The sequence below is a fragment of the Pinus tabuliformis genome, chromosome 9, assembly GCF_031772625.1.
Source record: "Pinus tabuliformis cultivar Carrire ecotype Pingquan chromosome 9, CPIR1, whole genome shotgun sequence".
NCBI classification, from domain to species: domain Eukaryota; kingdom Viridiplantae; phylum Streptophyta; class Pinopsida; order Pinales; family Pinaceae; genus Pinus; species Pinus tabuliformis.
In genome coordinates, this window is record NC_142307.1 from 657349675 (window position 1) to 657373104 (window position 23430).

Below are 23430 nucleotides of genomic sequence, written 5' to 3' on the forward strand. Positions count from 1 at the left end.
CATACTAAGCTGTGAAATGACCTTTCCGTTGAACAAAGAAAATAACAAATAAAACACAAAATCACATGAAATGATCCAAAAATATTGAAGAGTCAAATAGGAAAAAGAGAATTAAGCAATACCCCTATTGTACCATATGTGTATCAAGGACCTCACGTTCTAAATATGAAAAATGAAAAACACATGGAACGGAGGGTAAGGTTGGAAGAAAAACGGAAAATTACACAACGCCATTCATGTCGATGAATCCAAACAAGTCACTTCACTGCACATAACAACTCTGGACTCGTCTCGCTATTTCGACCCGCGATGAAATTTGTTAAATTGCCCATCAAATACACTCCAAATTTTTCCATGGCTATCAATATTCCTGGGAGCAAAGAAATAGGACGAGTGTTTTCAGATTTGAAATTTTTACCCTCCGAGTACCTCGGTTGATCAATGAAATTGGCCCACACACTTAGCTCCTTGTTTATGTTATAGGTGTTGTTGTTTTTATTAGTCCCTGCCTCAGCATGGGACTATAGCGATAGATATCGATCCATTTCATATTAATTTAGGCGTACTGAACCATTTAACCAATGTTATAAATAAGCATTTCGTCGTTTTTTTTGTTTTATCCAAAGTTTTGTGTTCGAGGTCTTATTGCCGGGACCGATTGATTATACGATGTACTGATCCATTTAACCAATGTTTTTTCCGATATTGAAAGACGTCAACACGTTTTATTGTGACATGCGAACACATTTGCATGGACCACAAGTGTCACTTACAAATGTGGTAAGTGTCCTGAGTTTCTTTATAGTGTTGGACAACGAGGTACGATCGGGAGAGTGGTCCAACATGGGCTTTGGGCTATCAATTCTCCGCAGAAGGCAGCTACTAGCAACTAAGCTTGAAAGGGTAGTTTCAATCTCCAAAGGAAATAGAAGCCCATCCAAGTGACAAGCCAAAATGCTAGAATTCTAAGATGCCTTGCAAGATTAAAAGGACTGGACCGCAGGTATATGTAACATCCCCATTACCCAAAACTCGTTATTGTCCGCAACGATTTTGGATTCTCATTCATTATACGGTTGGTACAGGCGATTTCTAGATATTTATACAATAATATTCCCAATACAACGATAGCGATATCAGATATGATTGGCCCCATGGAGAAGATAGCCATTGATGGGAATCCAATCAAAAGCTTTTCTTTCTTTGTATCTGGTGCACCTCAAGTAAGTAAACAGACTGCTCAGGTTCCTTTACCTATATTCTAGTATTTTTGCTTGAAATCAAAGCAGTAGCACAGTAGCTTTTAGATTTCTATATTTTTGGGTATATTGTTTCAATTTCAATCATTTGGAACATTATTTGATGGATAGAGATTCAAACATATTCTTCCCACTTCAACAGATGTAAATATGTAATTTGTTTATGCAGTCACTGTCTGTGTTCATTGTGAGCTATATGGACACGGTTAAGATGGAAGTGATGGCTCAAAAGGCCTACATCGACGCGAATGCCCTGTGCCAGTGTTTCGTGGAGGCCTGTGGGGAGATAAAAAAAGGCTTCTATCGATCATAAATAGAAATATTAAATTACTCTGTCTAATTATTACTTTCGTATTCAAAATGGGCTGAACCAAATGGTCGCTATTTTTATTTTAATTATGTAATGTCAAAAATTTATAATTATAAAAACAAACTGAATATATGTAAAAGCATGCCTTCAGTTTGTTTGCAGCAGCAGCAAACTGATCCAGCGACTGCAAACAAAATGATCCAGTGACGTTTAAATGGGAAGATATATGCAAAATCATATCTTCAGTCTGCATGCAGCAACGACATACCTTTAGTTTGTAAATCCACGGACGTCCCTGAAGAAAAGGCCTCTGGAGCACTGTAGAGGGTCCGGGAAGCTTCCCTGTCAGGTAGGCAAGATCCTCTGTGAATCTATTTTTGTTCAATAAATTTGCTTCTCTTGTGAGGGCAAGAATCCTCCTCTTAAATGGATTTTACTCTTACTTAAAAATACCCTCTCTGATCTATAAACTGAGGAGCCGCAGTGGCATTTCTTAGATTCCATAGTGCCACATTCTTATATTTTCACATTCTCACATTCCCATACCCATTCATCTACATGCACCTATTTAGTTCAAAGTGGAAGGCTCTGGCAAAGGGTGGCGTATGAAGCTATATCTCGTCATTTATTCTTATGAATTTGCATTCATTTGTTAGGCAATGATGCTATATCTCCTCCGTTCTTACAGGCGATGCATTTGTTACATGTGACAACATTTCTTTGGACACATTTCTTACAAGCCACGCAATTGTTACAAGCAAGATGAGTATGGATGGCTCGTGGCTCTCTTGGAGACTATCCAAACGGTTATGCAATAGCGCGTGTAATGCATGCAGGTGGTCCACGGTAGTTGGATCTCCCGGACACCTGCACTTGCATGCGCTGCCCCACATGCTTGGGAATAAAGTTTTACATTTATCATATTTCTTACTTTATTTGTTACTAATATTATTTTCCAAATTCGTATGACTATTAGTAAGTTGATTATTAATATTATTTTCCAAATTTGAGTGAGTAGTGGCGAGTTGATTACGAATTCCTTCATTTAATTTAATAATGGCTAATTCTTAAAAATAAAAAATGTGCTTAGAGCTGCATGCTTTACATTTGTTACTTTGTTTTTTTTTCCAGGTGCCACTATTCCAGAACCTTGTTCATGTTTCAGTGTTATACTCTGGGCCAAGTGAGGGCTCTTTGCCTGTACTCAATTAAGGTGTCGATGCACTCGATGTCAGTACTTCATGCCAAGTTTCAATGTCATGTTTACATGCACTCTACCCAAGTTATCCGTGAAAAAATATAACACAAAAGTTGATTAAGGAGAAGCAAAGAAAGGATCCATAAATGAAAAGCCCATGACGGTGTGAAAGCTTCTTTGATTTCTTTAGTCCACCACAACTTCCATTGCCGGGTAAATTCGATACTCTATTCAGATCTCAATATAGTCATGTTAGTTTTGAGAGATACGAAAATGAGAACAGAGGTTAGGGTTTTCTTATTTTCTAATTGTACTAGGTGTAACTGTATTTGGCTTGAATTGTATAGCTCATATAAGTTCTGTAACATTTTGTATTAATATATGATATATCGTTGGCTTTGATGATAATTTTGTTCTTTGTTTTGTAGTGGCTCAACAACTGTGTTGGAAGGAGGAATTACACTACTTTCATGCTTCTTATGGCTTCAATCCTCATTATGGTGAGTGAAGGAAATTCATGCAAGGGCACTTGATCTAGGATAAACTAGATTATACTGTATTGGAACAACTTTTGCTTCATGAATGAGGTTAAATGGATTTTGTTTTTCCTTTCTTTTCCTAAAATGGTACATGCTACTTTAGACTCCGAAGTGTTTCAAAACCTCATGCATGCTTCCTAAATTTCTCAAATATGCTTTGCTATGACCGTAGACCAATGGCTCAAAAACGATCAAATTTTTGACTAAAATGGGCGAGTTGAACACATGCATATCTGGTTTTCCAGAGGTCAAACGCGCAGAGTGCCCATGGTTAGAATGGTTTCTGTGGATTTAGTATAGGTTTGGAATATGCTAGACGTCCCTTTCTTGATAGCCAAACATTCAGCACCTTGATTCATTATCTGGATTGGAGTTTCATAGTGTATGTGGTGTCCATTTTCAGCTTATACTGGAGGGAGGTGCAAGACTAGTTGTATTTATTCACTGCTTTGCAAATAGAAGAGACATCATTCATGAACTTGAGTTTAGGTTTGGAAATGGATTCTCGAGAGGGGATTTAGGAGTTATTGTGGTAAAATTCTTCTCATTAATGATGCTTTTTCTTTCAGTTTGAATGACAACAGTTTTATTGGTTTATTGAGCAATAGAATAACTATTAAAATTTATACTAATTAAGCCTCTTATCTGGGCGCAGGCTTTCCTTACTGTAGTTTCAGTGTATGCTTGTGCAGCCCTTGGGGAATTTTTTTTGTTCCACATAGTCCTAATAAAGAAGGTATGTGTGTGAAGATTACATAATGAGATTCCTAGATTATGGAATGCACAGATAGGGTGTAAAGATTATATTTTTAAGTAATTTTAATTTAATTTTAAGCTGAAAAGCAGCTGCTGAATTTTGCAAAGGTCATTTTAGAATATAATAACTTGACATATATTTGGCAGGGAACATATGACTACATTCTAGCCATGAGAGAAGAATGCAACATGGAAGATTTCTTGGATGAATCCGATTTGAGAGAACCCTCATCTCCAACTATCTCAGAAGAAAGTTTTGGCAGTGCATCACCAAAGTCTAATTTTCTCACGAGATTCAAATGCCTCTACAAGGTTATCATTCATCTCTAGTTTGTGTTGAAGTCACTTGCGGAAATTACGTGGTTTCCTGTTTATTGATACAGTTATTGCTTTGGAATGGATGAAATAGGAAGATTCCATAGAGTCAAGACACTTATCTCTCGGGCATGATTTGGAATCTAATTTAAAGCTACAAAGAGGGCTAGAGGAAGATCATCTGTGTTCAAGTAGTTCAAGAGCTCATCAATAGTTGACAATGGGGCGTTTACAGATAGTACTGATACTAATAATAGTAGGGTCAACGCCAAACAAGGTGATACTATTGTGAATACCAAAAATGAACTTAAAACATCATCCAATGGACCACCATTGTTACTGCCTATGCCTTTGGAAAGAAAATGTGGTCCATCCATCGGTCCTTCATAAAGAAATAGAATTACTCACATATAAATAAAAAACTAGGAATTATCTACAATAGCTTGGCTTTAAACCACAATATAACCATTCCTTAGATTATTGTTGTTTATTTTAAACAACAATATAACCATTTTTTAGATTACACGAGACTGCAATTTCATAAAAACTTAATTGACATTGTGTGAAACTAAGCACAAAACTGATCCAAACTCCTAAATATTCATTTTATAATTATTTAGTGTTTATTGACAATACGACAGGGACTACCGCTACCTTGTTTTTATAGAATTCAGTGCTTTTCAATAATAAGTTGATGATTTGACTTTGATTGTTAGGGAGTTCCACCGAGATCAATTAGAATTCAGTGCTTTTCAATAATAAGTTGATGATTTGACTTTCATTGTTAGGGAGTTCCACCGAGATCAATTTTCTGGTAACATTCATGGCGATCAACTTTATTGGCGAATTGGACATGCGCAAAAGTGACGTGCATAGAGGAGTTATAAATCAAATAAGCTTCTGATTCTAATTTTTATAAGGCCTCATGTCTCATAAACATCGTATGAAATCGTGTGAATGGTGAAACAAGTCTGAATTCAAAGTCAATAAAAAAATAATTAAACAATGATCCTAACTTCCTTAATCGTGTCAAAATATCAAGTTGGTAAGCCACCACTCATGATTGGCTGCTAAAATTTAAAAAACAAATCCAAAGAAATGAAACGCTGACAACAATGCAAAGGCGATAAACATGACTATGTACATTAATGTACAAGTTTGCAACCCGTGACAAATACTTTCCAGCCTTGGAATTTAGATTGGTAACCTAAAATAATTAGTGCTGCATCTCTCACAATGTTCAACGAAATTACAAGCATTGCTATGGTTTTTTTTTGCTTTCACATGGAAAGTATGGTGCGATGAATATTGAAATAGAAGCTGATAGACTGCCAGTCATGGCTCAAATTTGTAATGTTTGTCCACAGCTACAGAGACGTCCCAACTGCAGCTTGTACCCTTTGGAATGACCACCAAATCTCCTGCGCCAAAATCCACGTACTGGTCTGAAGATCCTTTCATATATGCTCTCACCTTACCTTTCACAAGGTAGAATGTTTCCTCTGCGTCGAATTTCAGTCGAAACTTGCCTGGAGGACATGCCCATCTTTTACACAGAAAATAGTTCAGAAAAACGTTGAAGTAGCTCAGAAAATAGTTAAGGAGTTTGCTGGGTAGTTAATTTGTACTTTTACTTTAAATACCCTTCACTAAAAACATCCATAGAAATATATTTCAAAATATTCATTCCTCATAGGAATACAAAATTGTATAGGTTGGGCAGGGTATATGGGCTATCTTTATGTCTTGTACAAAATTGTATGGGTTGAGCAGGGGTTATTTTTATTTCTATTGTAACTTTTAAGAATATTTCAGAATTTGAAACAATATTTTTATAATGTTTTATTGTTTGAATAATTTTGTTGTTTTTGTTCTTATTTTGAAATATCTTTAAAATCTGCAGTACAAACTAAATCACCTAAAAAGAAACTTCCAAAAATCAAATCACCATAAAAACTTCCAAAAATCAAATACCATTACTGGGTACACCAAATGGTTTGGGTTCAGTTTTCAAACCCATGTGCCATATGTTTAGGCTAAAGCCAATATGCATGATTAGGGAGAGAAATCATCACAGAGAATGCATAAGTTTTTCATGTGTTAAACTCTATGCATTCATAAAACCCTAAACTTAAATCTGGACAAACAGATGTACCTTCCCATCATATTTTCATGCACTGGAGCTATATATCGATAACTAAGAATATAACAAGGAAATGAATGAAGAGATGAAACTTACTTAGGCCAAGAACGGATATCGAGATCAGACAAGCGAGACTGCGAGGGGCGCCTCTCGATTCTGACTCCATATTTCTCCTCCACATTCCCACAGGCATCCTCATTCCCAATCCCTTCTGCCATATCAATATATTAACTGATCGATCAATTAATCGACTGACTATCTATGATACATCTATGCCTTAAATTGGGAATTATAAGCTCTGTATTCGGACCCAATTCCCTTCATATTCTCCCATGGCATCAACGAACCGACCCAGTTTCTCCTTTCTGAAAACGCAAACCACTCCTGGAAAATGACAGGAAAAAGAAAGTAAGTGGAGTCAGATATCTACAGACAATACGTTGCAAAATATGGGCGAATACACACGATGTTAGTGACACGATTTGGAGAGTAACTATTTAGAGAACGTGAAAAAGCATGGAAGCTCACAAGGTCAAAGCTGGAGGAAGATTTTGTACGTTACATGAATGTAGCAGCTCCATTAACTGATGTGGATTTTGAGACGATCGAACGAGAGATCTCGTCTCCAATATCATTGAAAATATAGAAGTGATATTGTTGTGAATGGTGGGTAGGTGTCATTTTACATCTCACTGAAGTTATAAGGGATTTCTTTTCCAGGTTAAATATCAATTAACATTTTTATATCTTATGTGAGATTTCAATTAATGTTAAATATCAAAATTATATAATATTATAAGATATTATTAAAATTGACATAATTATATAAATTAAATGATTGATTAATATTGATAAATATTAAAATAGTGGTCTTATCATATGACTCAAATTAAATGGTTGATTAATATTGATAAACATTAAAATAGTGGCCTTATCATATGACTCACATTACCAAAGACTAAAAATAATTATAATTTTATTTTAAATTATTATTATTAATTATCAAAACATATATATATATATTAAAAAAACATATAAATTGTTTTTGATGAGGACTTAGGGAGAAGTGTTTGTTAGGATCATTATTATGCCCAACCTTTCTGGTGAACCCTTCACCCATCTTTAAGGGTTCACCAGAAACGTTGGGCGTTATAATGATCTTAATACAATTCTCCACAAGTCCTCATCAACAACAATTTATTGACTTTAAAAATATCCATGCTAAAAAAAATTGTAAATAAGTTTTATTGCAATACTATGTATTATATGACACATGTTTTATATGACATTTAAGTGGACACGTGGTCACAACGGAAATTTATTCTAATTAATTTTTCAAATACTTTTTTTCAAAAAACTTATAACCAATTTTAAAATCAATATGAACCCTTTATATGTGCTTACTATTATGAATATTCCCTAGATATTTTGTGGAAGTTAAATTTTGATTCTCAACCTAATTTTTTTATATAAATAAATTAAAATTCTAGAAGCCTAATTCTAAAATAAACATGCTTATCAACACAATTATACTTTTTCCTTTGTTTAAAAAAATTTATGGTCCCTTTAATTTAGTAATTTATAAAATAGATTTATAATATCTTTGAAGCAATATGTCATTGTAATGGAACATAAGCCAAGGTTGCATTATTAATGGGATAGAAATTTTTGCAGTGGTGGAACAATCGGAGATGCAAAAGTATAGGTATATATTGAATATGTAATCTTCATGTAGGAAGATTCCTTGTAAAGGACCCCAAAGCATAACAAATTACTTGTAAAGGGAATCTTTAACTTAGAAGAGGGATAAGAGAACAATATTAAGTTTCACATAGCAAGAATGGGACTTAAGGCTTGGGCCATTGTTTAGAGTGCCCAAAAAATATGGGCTTAAGACCTAATAGAGCCTTATATCATTCATAGGCCATGCACAGATCCTTAAACTATCACATATGAATTGCAATGAAAATCATTTACCTATAAGAGAGATATAGACACCATCATGAATTTTTATGTAGAAAGGATGGGTCATATCCAAAGACATTGTTTAGGATTGATAAGTACAGAATTAGACTCTAATAATTGTTTATAGGGCTCATAGAGCATGAACAAGAATTTGACTATGACACAAGGATCATAGTGGGAAAATTTTGCCTATAATTGGGATATTGGTGCTAGATAAGTTTAGTGCATTAAGGATGAGTCTTCAATCTTAAGCCATATCACAAGGTCAAAAACCAAGGACTTAAACCTTAAGAATTTCTTCTATGGCCCACTGTCCATACATTAATCATAGCACCACCACATAGGCCTTATAGAGGGAATATTTGACTTACAAATAAGGTATATGAACTACTTTGAGGTTTTTGAACCCATGAAAGCTCTCAAGGCCTTAACCATTGTCCAAAGCTAAAAAATTAAGATTTAGAATCCAACATTTACTTTAGGGCCCATGATCATGCATATGGACCTATACCACTATACAATACCTATAGAGGAAATCTTTAACATGCAAGTTTTATATGGGGAGCATTTTAAGTTTTTTCCCAAGAAGGGTGGGTGTAGGATTGGACATGGCCTATGCTATTGTAAACTAGTAAATAAATTCCAAACACCTACTTTTGAGATTCATGAGACATGCATATTTCCCCAAACAACCATACAATATTTATAAATGAAATTTTTTACTTACAAGAGGGTTATGGGCATTATTTCAACAAATTCCTCGACTAAGATATGTTGGGTTGTGTTATATTCTTTCCACGTAGTTAACAGGGGGTTTGAAGGGCACCCATAACCCCACTTTATGGGGTCTGGGGCAGCACCCCAAAAAATTTTGGTTTTAGACCCTATGTTAGGTTGTATTGGATGCTTAGGCATGTATAAATATTTAATGTAACATTGAAAGGAACATAATAAAAAAGTCAAGCTGGTAGTCCCGGTTTTGGGATCCAAGGGAAAATCTCTATGTATATGTGTTTTATGTGTTATGATCTCGCATTATTTATTTTCCGTGTTTTAGAATTTGTATGCAGGGAATTTCTGTACGGGGTTAAAACCTACATTTGGTATTAGAGTTGTTTTGGCTTCAAGGGGATGCCTTTGTTGTTGAGGGGTTTCGCTCGGGCCTGTGGTAGACCCTGTTTAGTGGGAGATCTGCGAGATCGATTTTGGTGGTGAAAGAAGATGGAGAGCAGTGGAAATATAGAGATCGAGAAATTTAATGGTCAGAGTTTTGAGTTGTGGAAACTCAAGATGGAGGATCTATTGGTGGATAAAGACCAGTGGATCATGGTAAATCTAGGTACTAAACCAACGAGAGTGTCCGATGAAGAATGGAAGAAGTTGGATTGGAAGGCAAAGAGCACAATACGATTGTGTGTCTCAGATTCAGTATTGCTGAATGTATCAGGGGAAGCTACGGCAAAGGCTTTGTGCGACAAGTTAGGGACTTTGTACCAATCTAAGGCTCTGGTGAATAAACTGTTCCTGCGGAAAAAGCTGTATAACCTGACGATGAAAGATGGAGACTCGGTGATAGAGCATCTGAATGCATTTAATATTGTGGTAAGTCAGTTAGCATCTGTTGATATTAACATTTTAGATGAAGATAAGTGCATCAGTTTTTTTTGTTCTCTACCAGATTCGTGGGATAGTCTGGTTATTGTAATAGGTAGCAATGCAACTGCCTTGCATTTTGATGAAATAGTCTCATCCTTGCTGACAGAGGAGATGAGATGGAAAAATATGGAGAGCCAAAATGATGATGCCTTGTCTGTACAAGGGCGGACCCAGAATAGAAACAAAAATAAGTCATCGAGTGGGAGATCTAAATCTCCAGGAAAACCTGTAAAGGTGGTGTGCTGGAAATGTGGAAAGGAAGGGCACTATAAAAGGGACTGTAAATCTAAAGCTCCTGAGAAAGGAAAGGGATCTGATGAGGCTTCTTCTGTAGAGGTGAAAACCACCTCAGATGAAGGTGGGGATGTGTACTTGGCTTCTTCAAGTACACATGTAGATCATGAGGCGTGGTTAATTGACTCAGGTGCATCCTTTCACTTCACTCCCCATAGAGAGTGGTTCTGCGAGTATGAGAAATATGATGGTGGTGATGTCTTCTTGGGGGATGACAGGAAGGCTAGAATCGTTGGTCGCGAAAAAGTAAAGTTGAAGTTGCAAGGTGGAAGGATTAGAACGCTTCCAGGTGTTCTACATATTCCTGCATTAGCTAGAAATCTGATTTCTATTAGCAAGCTGGATGATGTAGGTGTAAAAACAATGTTCGAGAAGGATACCTGCAAGATGGTTCGGGGAGCACTGGTATTGATGCGGGGAGTTCGGATTGGAACTTTGTACAAGCTGCAAGGTAGCACTGTTATTGATGGGTGCAATAGTTCTATGGTACCTGAAAGTGGAACAGAAAATCTAGTGGTCTCTAGAGAGAAGACCATGATGTGGCATCAAAGGCTTGGAAATATTGGAGAAAAAGGCCTTTGGATACTTCATGGTAAAGGTGTGGTAGAAGGTATGAGTAATGTCTCTCTAGATTTTGATTTCTGTGAAAATTGTGTATATGGGAAGAAAAATCGGGTGAGTTTCCCCTCTTGTAGTAAGAGGGCGAAACAGATATTATAACTTTTGCACAGTGATGTGTTTGGACCTATGAAGTTTCCATCACTAGGTAAGTCTATGTACTATGTATCATTTATAGATGACTTCTCAAGGAATACATGAATATATTTCTTTAAGAAGAAATCTAAAGTCTTTGACAGGTTTAAAGAATTTAAGTCTCTGGTGGAAAACCAGACAGAGAAGAAGATAAAGGTGCTGAGGACAGATAACGGTGGAGAGTTTTGCAGTAAGGAATTTGAAGAATTATGTGAGAAGTGTGGTATAGCATGATAGAAGACTACTCCATATACGCCTCAGCAAAATGGAGTTGTAGAAACAATGAATAAGACGTTGATGGAAAGGGCAAGAAGCATGCTCAGTGGTGCCAGGTTAGGACAGGAATTCTGGGCAAAGGCGATAGATACTGCATGTTACCTGGTCAATAGGTCACCTTCATCAGCGTTGGAGGATAAGAATCCACAAGAGGTATGGATTGGTAAGAAACCCTCTCTTTCACATCTAAGGGTATTTGGATGTGATGCATATGTACATGTTCCAAAGGAGAAATGAACAAAGTTGGATAGTAAATCTAAAAAGTGCATCTTTATTTGGTATAAGGATGGTTTAAAGGGTTATAAGCTTTGGAATCCAGTCACACGAAAGGTTGTGTACAACTGAGATGTGGTGTTCAGAGAGGTGAAAGATGTTATTAAACATGAAATCCAACCAAAGGAACCCGATAAGATAGAGTTTAAGCTAAAGGAGGAAGAATCAGAAGATGAAGAACTACAAACTCCGGCTTTGAGAATATCAGTTCGAGAAAGAAGGTAGCCTGAAAGGTATAGTCCATCTGCTTTCTGTTCAAATTTTTCTTTATCTATTACTGACGATGATCCCAGAACTATGAAGGAAGTAGCAGATTCAGAGGATGGAAAACTCTGGAAAGAGGCCATGGTTGATGAAATGGCATCTTTGCACAAAAATGAGGCTTGGGATCTTGTGGAGTTGTCGGCTGGAAGGAAACCCATTGGTAGCAAATGGGTGTCCAAAAAGAAGACAAATGCAGAAGGAAAAGTGGAGAAATGCAAAGTTCGATTGGTAGCAAAAGGTTATTCCCAGGTGCCAGGAATTGATTTTGGTGATATTTTTTCTCATGTTGCCAAGGTAAATTCTATTAGATTACTTTTATCTGTTGCTTCTACTTTTGATTTTGAGGTAGAACATATGGATGTGAAGACAACATTTCTTCACAGGGATCTGGAAGAGGAAATCTACATGAAGCAACATGAAGGCTTTGCAGTGAAGGGTAAGAAAGAACTGGTATGCAAGTTAAATAAGTCTTTGTATGGGTTAAAATAGTCACCAAGGATGTGGTATCAAAAATTTGATACATTTATACGAGGACTTGGCTTCACTAGAAGAAAAGTAGATCAATGTGTGTATTTTAAATTAATTGGTGACCGTGTTATTTATCTAGTCTTGTATGTGGATGATATGTTGCTGGTTGGAAATGATAAAGAAATTATCTAGGATTTGAAGACCCAATTGTCCTCCAAATTTGACATGAAATATCTTGGTGCTGCAAACTATATTTTGGGCATGGAAATTAAAAGAGATTGGGCAAAGAGGAAGCTCTGGTTAAACCAGAGGAAGTATGTCGAGACAATACTGTAGAGGTTTAATATGCAGGATAGTAAATCAATGAAGGTTCCTATTCCTGTAGGTGTGAGGTTATCTGCTGAACAATGTCCCAAGACACAAGAAGAGGAAGAGGACATGTCCCGTGTTCCATATGCAAGTGCAGTCGATAGCCTGATGTATGCAATGGTTTGTACTAGACCAGACATTGCACATGTAGTGGGAGTATTGAGCAGGTTTATGTCAAAGCCAGGAAAGGAGCATTGGACAACAGTGAAGCGAGCTTTCAGGTATTTGTGTCGCACTATTGATTATGGTTTGATTTACCAAGGAAGACCAGGATTGGACAGAGTGTTGGATATTCATGGCTTTGTTGATGCAGACTGGGCTAGAGATTTGGATCAGAGAAGATCTACAAGTGGGTATGTGTTTAACCTATTTGGAGGTGCAGTCATTTGGATGAGTAAGAAACAATCTGTAATGGCACTATCAACTACAGAGGTAGAATACATGGCAACCACTCATGAAAGCAAGGAAGAAGTTTGGTTACAGAGATTGTGTTCAAGTATGGGGTTAGTACAGGAAGCTATAAGGATAGACTGTGACAACAAAAGTGCAATTTTCTCAGCAAAGAACCCTGCATATCATTCAAAGACAAAGCACATTGATGTTCAGTATCACTTTGTGAGGAATATGATAGAAGACAAAAAAATATTGCTTGTAAAGGTGGACACTTTGAAGAATACTGCAGATGCATTGATAAAATCTTTGAGCTCTGAGAATTTTTCTTGGTGTAGAGAGACAATGGGCATTTCAGGGCTGGGAAAATGACTAAGCTCTCTTATGGCCCCCTGTGGAAAGAAAACAACAAGTGGGAGAATGTTGGGTTGTGTTATATTTTTTCCACGTAGTTAACAGGGGGTTTGAAGGGCACCCGTAACCCCACTTTATGGGGTCCCGGGCATTTCCTCGGAAAATTTTGGTTTTCGACCCTGTTTTAGGTTGGGCGGACCCACGTATGGTTTTGTGCATGATTTTCACACATGTTTTTTGGACGCGATGGTTTTCGGTCCATGGTATTGAACGCGATGGTTTTTGGTCCATGGTGTTGGATGCTTCAGCATGTATAAATATGTATTGAAACATTGAAAGGAACATAATAAAAAATCAAGTTGGTAGTCCCAGTTTTGGGATCCAGGGGAAAAGCTTTGTGTATATGTGTTTTATGTGTTATGATCTCGCATTGTTTATTTTTTGTGTTTTAGAATTCGTATGCAGGTAATTTCTGTATGGGGTTAAAACCTACAAGATAGGATTGTAGGACTAGGATAACATTTGGGTTAAAATCAATGACTTTAGACCTAAGAGTTGCTTATCATTCTCATGTTCCATGGGCTTATTGAGACTCATGTCTATTACATGAAACTTCAAAATGGTGAACATATCTTAAAGATTACCCCTATAAGGATAATATAATATGTTGGATCCAAGTGCATGAACCGTGCAACATAAAAGAAACTAGAACGAAAAATTTCCTCACTCTTGTCCCTATACCATATACTTCATATTGAATGTTCATCTACATCATTTTCATAATCATGACTAATTAGAGTGCTGAGGAATACCAAATGCATTTGTAAGTGAAGAATGTCTTTTATATTTTAGGATGATTGAAAGGTGACATTTCTAAATAATTTATACCTGTATGAAGTCAATGAAAGAGGGGAGCACAAATTAATAATACACTAATCCTTACAGTCCCAAACTACAAGTTTATATTTCTATGTCAATTTATAGCTTGAATGTATTAAATGAAGTCGAAAAACAAGTCCATTACCAAATTAGAATCCAAATTGACAAATACCACAACTAAGTCAAAACAACCTTGCAATCGCAAAATGTTTTACACATAAGACATTACATTCAATCAAACCTTACAAATAAACTTTAAATAATTTTCTTCACAGACGATCACTATATGCCAATTTATGGAAAGTAGTGCTCAACTTTCATAATTCAGAGCTTGTATGAAAGGAAAAGTGATAACTTAGGGACATGTAAGAAAAACACCTCTCATGCAATATCAATAGCCAAAGGCAATATGAAACTCCATCTAAGATTTGTTGATCCTCGCTAGAGTCGTGGTGGCATCTATATCTCTGCAAGTCAATGGAAAAGTTGAAAACAAAACTAAAATAATTAATTTTCATAGTCTGCATCAATCCTTGTAAAGCGAGGTACATATTACTAAGAAGATACAAATCACAATGGTGTTTGAACTCATGAACATGAGTTTCCCAACAATGTTGATAAATAGTCATTCTTTAACACTTTTTAATTATTCAAAACTTATTTGTTGTTTCTTCCAAATATTACTTATGCATAAGTTGAAGGAGGTAGTTTTAGAACCAATTTTATAATGATAAAATGTATGTTCTCTTTAGAAATAGTCAAATTCATTGAAGTAAATAAGAAAAATGCTACAAGTACCGTATTTTTCTATTATGTTCTAGGATTTCATAAGAAAATATAAAGATTCATATATATTTCTTTGAAAAGTGATGTATTAATTGGAAAATACTAGTAATGATATTGGTACGATCTGAATTTTGACTTGAATTAAAAATATTTAACTAACAAATTACTAAAGATTAATTATACTTAACCTTCCTCATCCTACCCTTGTCCAAACTACAAAAGATCATGCTCCTTTTACTTACATAATAATTAAATCCTTAGAAAATCGCATGAAATATAGTGGACATGTCACTCCATGAAAACATATAGGCAACGAGAAGTTTGAATTAAGCCATTTTCATGAAATTTTAGTATACACCTTTCAATTCCTCATAATATGAAAATGAACTTTTTCTTTTTATAAACTCATTTATAATGATATTTTTAGGATCGATTTAAAGATTTAAGCCATTTTCATGAAATTTTAATATACACCTTTCAATTTCTCATAATATGAAAATAAACCTTTTCTTTTTATAAACACATTTTTAGGATAGATTATAAGCCACATATTTTTTATCCTTGTTACCAACAACATAAACTAATAAGCTATAAAAAAATGTAAAAAATTTATTGTAATTTTAAATTATATTTCTATATTTTTCATATATACAAAATGTATTTCATAAGTAAGTGTCCAATTCTTAACTAACAAGAGTGAAAACTTTAATTTTTCTTTCACCCTAACCAGACATTCAACAATTAATACATGTTTAGTTTTTAACTGATATGACCAAAGCTTTCCTCTACTTGATTCCCTTCTCCTTTTTCATTAATCCAATATTCTTATTTTGTATTTATGAATATATTGAAAAAGTTATTTTGCAATTTTGTAGCTTTTTATTATGAATTTGACATAAAAGGATAGGGATAATGAAATGGTTTATACATGTATAATAAAATCATTTAGTGAAACATTTATAATGCATTGAAATTGATATCAATATTTAATATCATTTTAAATCTTTACCATTTAAAAAATATGAATTTTTTAAATTAAAAGATTATATCCATTTTTAAGTCCAACATTTTAATACACACGGATGGAGGTTTTTCCCAAGCTAACAACTATTTTTTAAACAATATTTTGATGGACCACATTGACATAATTTAAAATTTGGATTTAAAAATAATTGTGATCTATTTAAAAACCTCCATACAATTCAATATTATATTAAATGAGACTTTACATGTGAAGAAACATGGGAATATTCGCTTAGATGGTGGAGAACGTTGATCATTATACGAACAAGTGCTGTAGGCAGCGGTAGGCCCTGCCAAGTTTGAAATTCTTATATTTAGTTAGTTAGGACATTAAAAATGTTTCTCTGTTTAATGATAAGTTTGAAAAAAATTGCTGACTGTATGAATAGTTCAGTAATGTATTCAAAAGTTTATGTATTCCGAGTGTGTATGAATAGTTGAGTAATGTATTCAAAAATTTAGTGTATTCCGGGTGTGTGCAGGGGTTTCCCTGGAGCACAACAATTTAAATGTGACATGTTGTATGATGTATGATTAATAACACTTTATTAATAGTTGGGTGTTATAATGATCTTAATACAATTTTCCACAAGTCCTCATCAACAAGAATTTATTGACTGTAAAAATATCCATGTTTAAAAAATTGTAGATAAGTTTTATTGCAATACTATGTATGATACGATACATGTTTATATAACATTTAAGTGGACACGTGGTCACAACAGAAATTTATTCTAATTAATTGTTTCAATTAGTTTTTTTCAAAAAACTTATAACCAATTTTGAAATCAATATGAACCCTTTATATGTGCATACTATTATGAATATTCCTTAGATATTTTTTGGAAGTAAAATTTTGATTGTCAACCTAATTTTTTATATAAATAAATTAAAATTCTAGAAGTCTAACTCTAAAATAAACATGGTTATCAACACAATTATACTCTTTCTTTTCTTTAAAAAAAATTATGGTCTCTTTAATTTAGTAATTTATAAAATAAATTTATAATATCTTTGAAGTAATATGTCATTGTAATGGGACATAAGTTCCAAGGTTGCATTATTAATGGGATAGAAATTGTTGCAGTGGTGGAATAGTGGGAGATTCCATGTATAGGTATATATTGAATTGGAATCTTCATGTAGGAAGATTCCTTGTATAGGACCCCAACGCATAACAAATTACTTGTAGAGGGAATCTTTAACTTAGAAGGGATAAGAGAACAATATTAAGTTTCACATAGCAAGGATGGGACTTAAGGCTTGGGCCATGGTTTAGAGTGCCCAAAAAATATGGGCTTAAGACCTAAAAGAACCTTATATCATTCATAGGCCATGCATAGATCCTTAAACTATCCCATATGAATTGCAATGGAAATCATTTACCTATAAGAGAGACATAGACACCATCATGAATTTTTATGTAGAAAGGATGGGTCATATCCAAAGACATTGTTTAGGATTGATAAGTACAGAATTAGACTCTAATAATTGTTTATAGGGCTCATATAGCATGAACAAGAACCTAACTATGACACAAGGATCATAGTGGGAAAATTTTGCCTATAATTGGGATATTGGTGCTAGACAAGTTTAGTGCATTAAGGATGAGTCTTCAATCTTAAGCCATATCACAAGGTCAAAAACCAAGGACTTAAACCTTAAAAATTTCTTCTATGGCTCATTGTCCATACATTAATCATAGCGCCACCACATAGGCCTTATAGAGGGAATATTTGACTTACAAATAAGGTATATGAACTACTTTGAGGTTTTTGAACCCATGAAAGCTCTCAAGGCCTTAACCATTGTCCAAAGTTAAAAACTTAAGATTTATAATCCAGCATTTACTTTAGGGCCCATGATCATGCATAGGGACCTATACCACTATACAATACTTATAGAGGAAATCTTTAACATGCAAGTTTTATATGGGGATCATTTTAAGTTTTTTCCCAAGAAGGGTGGGTGTAGGATTGGGCATGGCCTAGGCTATTGTAAACTAGTAAATAAATCCCAAACACCTACTTTTAAGATTCATGAGACATGCATATTTCCCCAAACAACCATACAATATTTATAAATGGAATTTTTGACTTACAAGAGGGATATGGGCATTATTTCAACAATTGACTGTCAGTCATGCCCTTCTGTTGAGCGAATTGTAACCCACCATGACCTTTTCTCACAATCCCCAATTCTTCAGCCTTTGACGCAGCCAATTTTACTGACAAATCGTCGCCATTACCAATGGATAAATCAAATCCTTATTATTTAACAATCTCGTATTAGCAAAATAAGAAAGTAGAGAGAACAAGCTTACCAGACTCGAAATTGTGTGTAGCTAGTACCAATGATGCTTCGCCCTTAGTAGCCTTTTCCAACAACAATGTGGCGCAAACATTGTAACAATTGTGTGTGTCTGGAATCCGAGAATGTACAGGTGAAGGGACGCCCAATTCTATTGCCTCGGAATTTTCTCTTGTGATTTCCCAACAAACTTCCAATGCCAAAGTTCCTAGCTGTGGTTTATATACCATATATCTCACACTGAATGATCATGTACTTAATTTTCATTGTCGTGGTTAATTAGAGAGTTAAGGGATAACAAGTAAGTTAAAAATGTAGGATGATTGAGAGGTGATATTTTAGAATAATTTGTACATATATGTAATCAATAGTAGAAGGAAGTACAAATTAATAATACACTAATCCCTATAGTTTCAAAATATAAGTTTTTATTGCTATGTTCATTTATAGTTTGAATGTATTAAATGAAGTAGAAAAATAAGTATATTACCAAATTAGAATTCAAAATAAAAATCTCACAAATAAGTCAAAACTACCTTGAAATCACAAAAGGTTGTACATATAAGGCATTACATTCAATTAAACCCTACAAAATAAACCTTAAATATTTTCTTCATAGATGGTCATTATATACTAATTTATGGAAAGTAGTGGCCAACTTTCATAATTCAAATCTTGTATGAAAGGAAGAGTGTTAATGCTAACTTAGGGACATGCAAGAAAAACACCTCTCATGCACTAGTAGTAGCCAAAGGACATATGAAACTTACTCTAAGATTTGTTGATCCTCCCTAAAGTGGTGGTCACATCTACATTTATGTAATTCAGTGGAAAAGTTGAACAAATCCTAAACTAATTAACGCACAACCTGAATCAATACTTGAAAAGCAACGTGTATTTTACTAAAAAGATGTGAATCACAATGGCGCTTGAAACCATGAACATGACTTTTCCACCATTGTTGATAAATAGTCATTCTTTGACACATTTTAAATTATTTAAAATTTATTTGTTACTTCTTTCAAATATTACTTTTGCATAAGTTGAAGGAGGTAGTTTTAGAACAAATTTTATAAAGAGAAAATGTATATTGTTGTTAGAAATAGTCAAATTCATTGAAGTGAATAAGAAAAATGCTACAAGTTGTGTATTTTTATATTGTGCTTTAGGATTTCATAAGAAAATATAAGGATTCACATATCTTTGTTTGGAAAGTGATGTATTAATTGGAATAGACTAGTAATGATATTAATATGTTCTTAATTTTAACTAGAATTAAAAAGACTTAACTAACAAATTAGTAAATGTTAATTACAATTAACCTTCCTCATCATACCCTTGTTCAGTCTACCACAAATCATACTCCCTTAATCTAGCTCATTCAATATTATGCCAACATAATAACATGAAAGATAGTGGACATGTCACACCATGAAAACACATAGGAAATAATAAGTTTAAATTAAACCATTTTCATGAAGGCTCATCCATTCTTACCCATTTATGCTTACACCTTTCCCAAAGGAGAGGGGTTTTTCTTTTGATTTCCAATATTTTACCATCAATGATCGAGCCTTCAAAGCCACTTCTTGATTTTGAGATTTGTATTGTCAAAGATACTTTTGTTCCTGGTAGTCATATCTTCCAACATATGAATTGGGGAGAGCAACCCAAATTTGTTTGAAGAGGACCTTTCCTTGGAATGTTCTAGCATAATTTTTGTGCCAAACCTTAAACAATTTTTGCATTGAGTTTAGCCAGATTACTCTTACAACTAGAGTTTATAATATCTTGTACTAGAATTCCTTAGTAAAACTACATTATAGAAGGAGATTTGAAATCTTTTATTTAGTTGATAAGCATAATGGTAACCTAGAGGGACCATCGATGTCCCGCTTGACCATATTTTCCACTATGATAAAATTTCATTGAGCTAAGAGCTAATAGAAAAAGTTAATTATGTGGATGTTATTGGGTTTTTTAATATTGCATCATAATTTTGATTTAGGGGCCTCACCTTGTGAAAATAATATTTTTTGATATATTTTTTGACTGTGTATTCTAACTTTTACATCGTTGAGAGTCTTATTTATCTAGATGATTTGGGGCACACCCTGACAACTTTCCAAGGAGTAATCATACCAATTCATTGAGGTTGTCTAGAGAATTGTGAAACTACCATCCTAGCCACCTCTCATCCTCGTCCTAGCATAATAAATCCACTAGAGAATACTTATCGTGTTATGCCAACCATTCTTGGATGCGAAGGAGGGGGTATGAATCACCTAGGGGAGGTCGTCCCATAATGTTGCAATTTCAGATATTTATTGATCGACAATTTCCAGGAACCCCTTTTATGTAGTTAATAATCAAAGAAGTTTTTTAGGATATTAACTTCCATATTGTGGAACCTCCTCGATGTGAAGGAGGAGAGTTAAGGAAAATAAATATGTTTCCATTTAAGTGTTTACGAATGATCATTGATTTCCACCATTCATCTTGAGGAGATGAGTCTCCAAGCCAACTTCACAGCAATGGGAAGATTCATTACAGATGGATCTCTTATACCCAAACCACCATTACTTTTCGAAGTACACACGGTTGCCCATTTAAGCCTATTAAATTTTTTGTCTTCACTTTATCCCCTTGCTATATAAATTTCCTAATAATTTGGGAGTTTTTTAGAATAACTCTTGTTGGGGATAATAATGTGGAGAATTAGAACAGGGGAAGATACGAAGAAACAAAATTAATTATAATTATCCTTCTCACCAAGTTCAACCATACCGGTCCCCATTGTTCAAATTTTCCCCCAATTTGGATAGAATTGGTGTTCAAGATAGGTGAGGAAATGGCGTAATGCAAAGGGGAATTCCCAGATATTTCAACTCTAACCAATTTTTATACAAATTTAAGTCCATCAATCTATTTAGAAAGTAGTTATGTAAATCACCAAAACATGGGTAATTAATGAAAATTACTACTTAAATGTCTCATGAAGCTTATATGAAGTGGAGGCCTTAAAAGGTGTGTAAATACAATAATATAGGTTATGAAAAATTGAAGATGAAAGGGTAAGTTAGGAAAAAATGAGCTACATGGCATTGTAAAACATGTCAAAATTGGGTTTCAACAGTAGATTCCTAATATTAAGAGTTATGTGGAGGGTGGATTGATGGGTGCCTCAAACTAGATGACAATATGCTAAATATATTTCTCCCTTATCACCTTGATCCTGTAGGGGGATCCTTTCCAGGGAAGCCAAAGATGAGACTAGTCAATTGTGAAGTATCCTTCTAACTTGGTGGACTAATCTCTACTAGGTAGCATACCATAGGTTTCGTGGACATCTATGACCATATATCAAAGATCTAGTGGAATTTTAGGCTTGCAACCAATCAGATAAGGATGTCTTTCGATTCCACTATGACCTTAACCTCAATCTAATCTAGTTTTATAATTATGTTAATCTTTTGGTTGGGGATCCCTATCTAAAATATTTTTCTTAGGAATTCCATATAACATGAAATCTCTTTCATATATATTTTAGAAAAAAATATTTCCTTATATGTTGATTTCACTAGAATAAATTGAGCATCCTTAGTGAACTTATCCACCACTACCATGATGGAATCATGTCGCCTCATAATCCAAGGAAATTTTGTAATAAAATCAATTGAAATAATTTACCTCTTCCACCTTATAATGTGTATGGGTTGTAATAATCTAGTTGGATGCCTATGCTTAGCCTTCACCTTTTGTCATTCCAAACATCTGGCTCTATAAACATCCACTTCCTTTTTCATGCCTGGCCAAAAATATTGATTCTTGACAACTAAAACTGTTTTCTAGTACCTTGGATGTCCAACATAGGGCACATTGTGCATCTCATTTAATAATATATTTTTCATCCCCTACAAATTTGGCACATAAATCCTATCCTTGTACATGAGGATTCTGACCTCTTTCCGTTCATAATTTATGTACTTTGGATTTAAGTTACCTTGTTGTATCTCTTTTGTTTTCATGTATCACTGATATTAATTTTCAACCTCTAAAATGCTTGTCTTTAAATCAAATTTGTATGCACTTATAGCAATAGGACGCACTTCATGCACCTCTTGTTGATTTCATCAATTATCTTATTTTCCTTCCCCCTTTGTGCTTAGTTTTGAAGTCATATTCATCTAGAAATTATAGCCATGTAATTTGTTTGGAATTCAAGATTGGCTTTCCCAATAAATTGTTTAAACCATTGTGTCATGTTTTCAATTCAATCATATTTCCCATGAGGTGATGATGCCTCCACATTCTTAAGGCATGAAATATGAATTCCAACTCCAAATTATGAGTGGGATACTTCCTCTCGCGCTCCTTCAAATTCTTTAACTTGTAACATATCGCATGCCCATTTTACATGAGGAATCTTCTAAGCCCTCCCATTGCATGCATCAATGCAAAAATAAAATCTTCATTTTAATAATCTATATTAAGAATCAGTGCACTAGTTAATGATGATTTCAATTGCTAAAAATCATTTTCACATTTATGAGATCACTTAAATTTCACACCCTTCTTTTGCAAAGAAGTGATTAAGCATGCTATTCTTGAGAAAACCTCAATAAATATTTTGTAGACTTGGCTTGCTAATCCTATGAAGGATTTTAACTTAGTAATATTCCTTAGTGTTGGATACTCATTGATTGATTTGGTCTTTAGTGTGTCCACTATCACACCTTCCTTGAGATGATATGACCTAAATAATGAATCTATGTTTAGTAAAATAAGCATTCACCTATTTTGGAGTAAAATTGATGCTTTCTCAACACTTGTAAGACCATCCTAAAGTT

The 23430-nt window shown here is 34.4% G+C and overlaps 1 protein-coding gene across 1 annotated transcript; it reads right to left on the reverse strand.

Moving 5' to 3' along the window:
• Window positions 1-5401: 5401 nt before the first annotated feature.
• LOC149150373 (uncharacterized) lies at window positions 5402-6955 on the reverse strand. The gene is made up of 2 exons (XM_089441362.1): window positions 6617-6955; window positions 5402-5923 (listed from the first exon to the last, which is right to left on the reverse strand). Exons 1-2 carry the CDS (start codon window positions 6736-6738, stop codon window positions 5713-5715), a joined length of 333 nt encoding a protein of 110 aa, XP_089297488.1. The 5' UTR covers window positions 6739-6955; the 3' UTR covers window positions 5402-5712.
• Between the last annotated feature and the right edge of the window lie 16475 nt (window positions 6956-23430).

Coding starts and splice junctions, on each gene's coding strand:
- LOC149150373 (XM_089441362.1), bottom strand. CDS start 6,738: ATGGCAGAAGGGATTGGGAATGAGGATGCCTGTGGGAATGTGGAGGAG. Junction 5,924..6,616: donor GATATCCGTTCTTGGCCTAA/GTAAGTTTCATC, acceptor TCTGTGTAAAAG/ATGGGCATGTCCTCCAGGCA.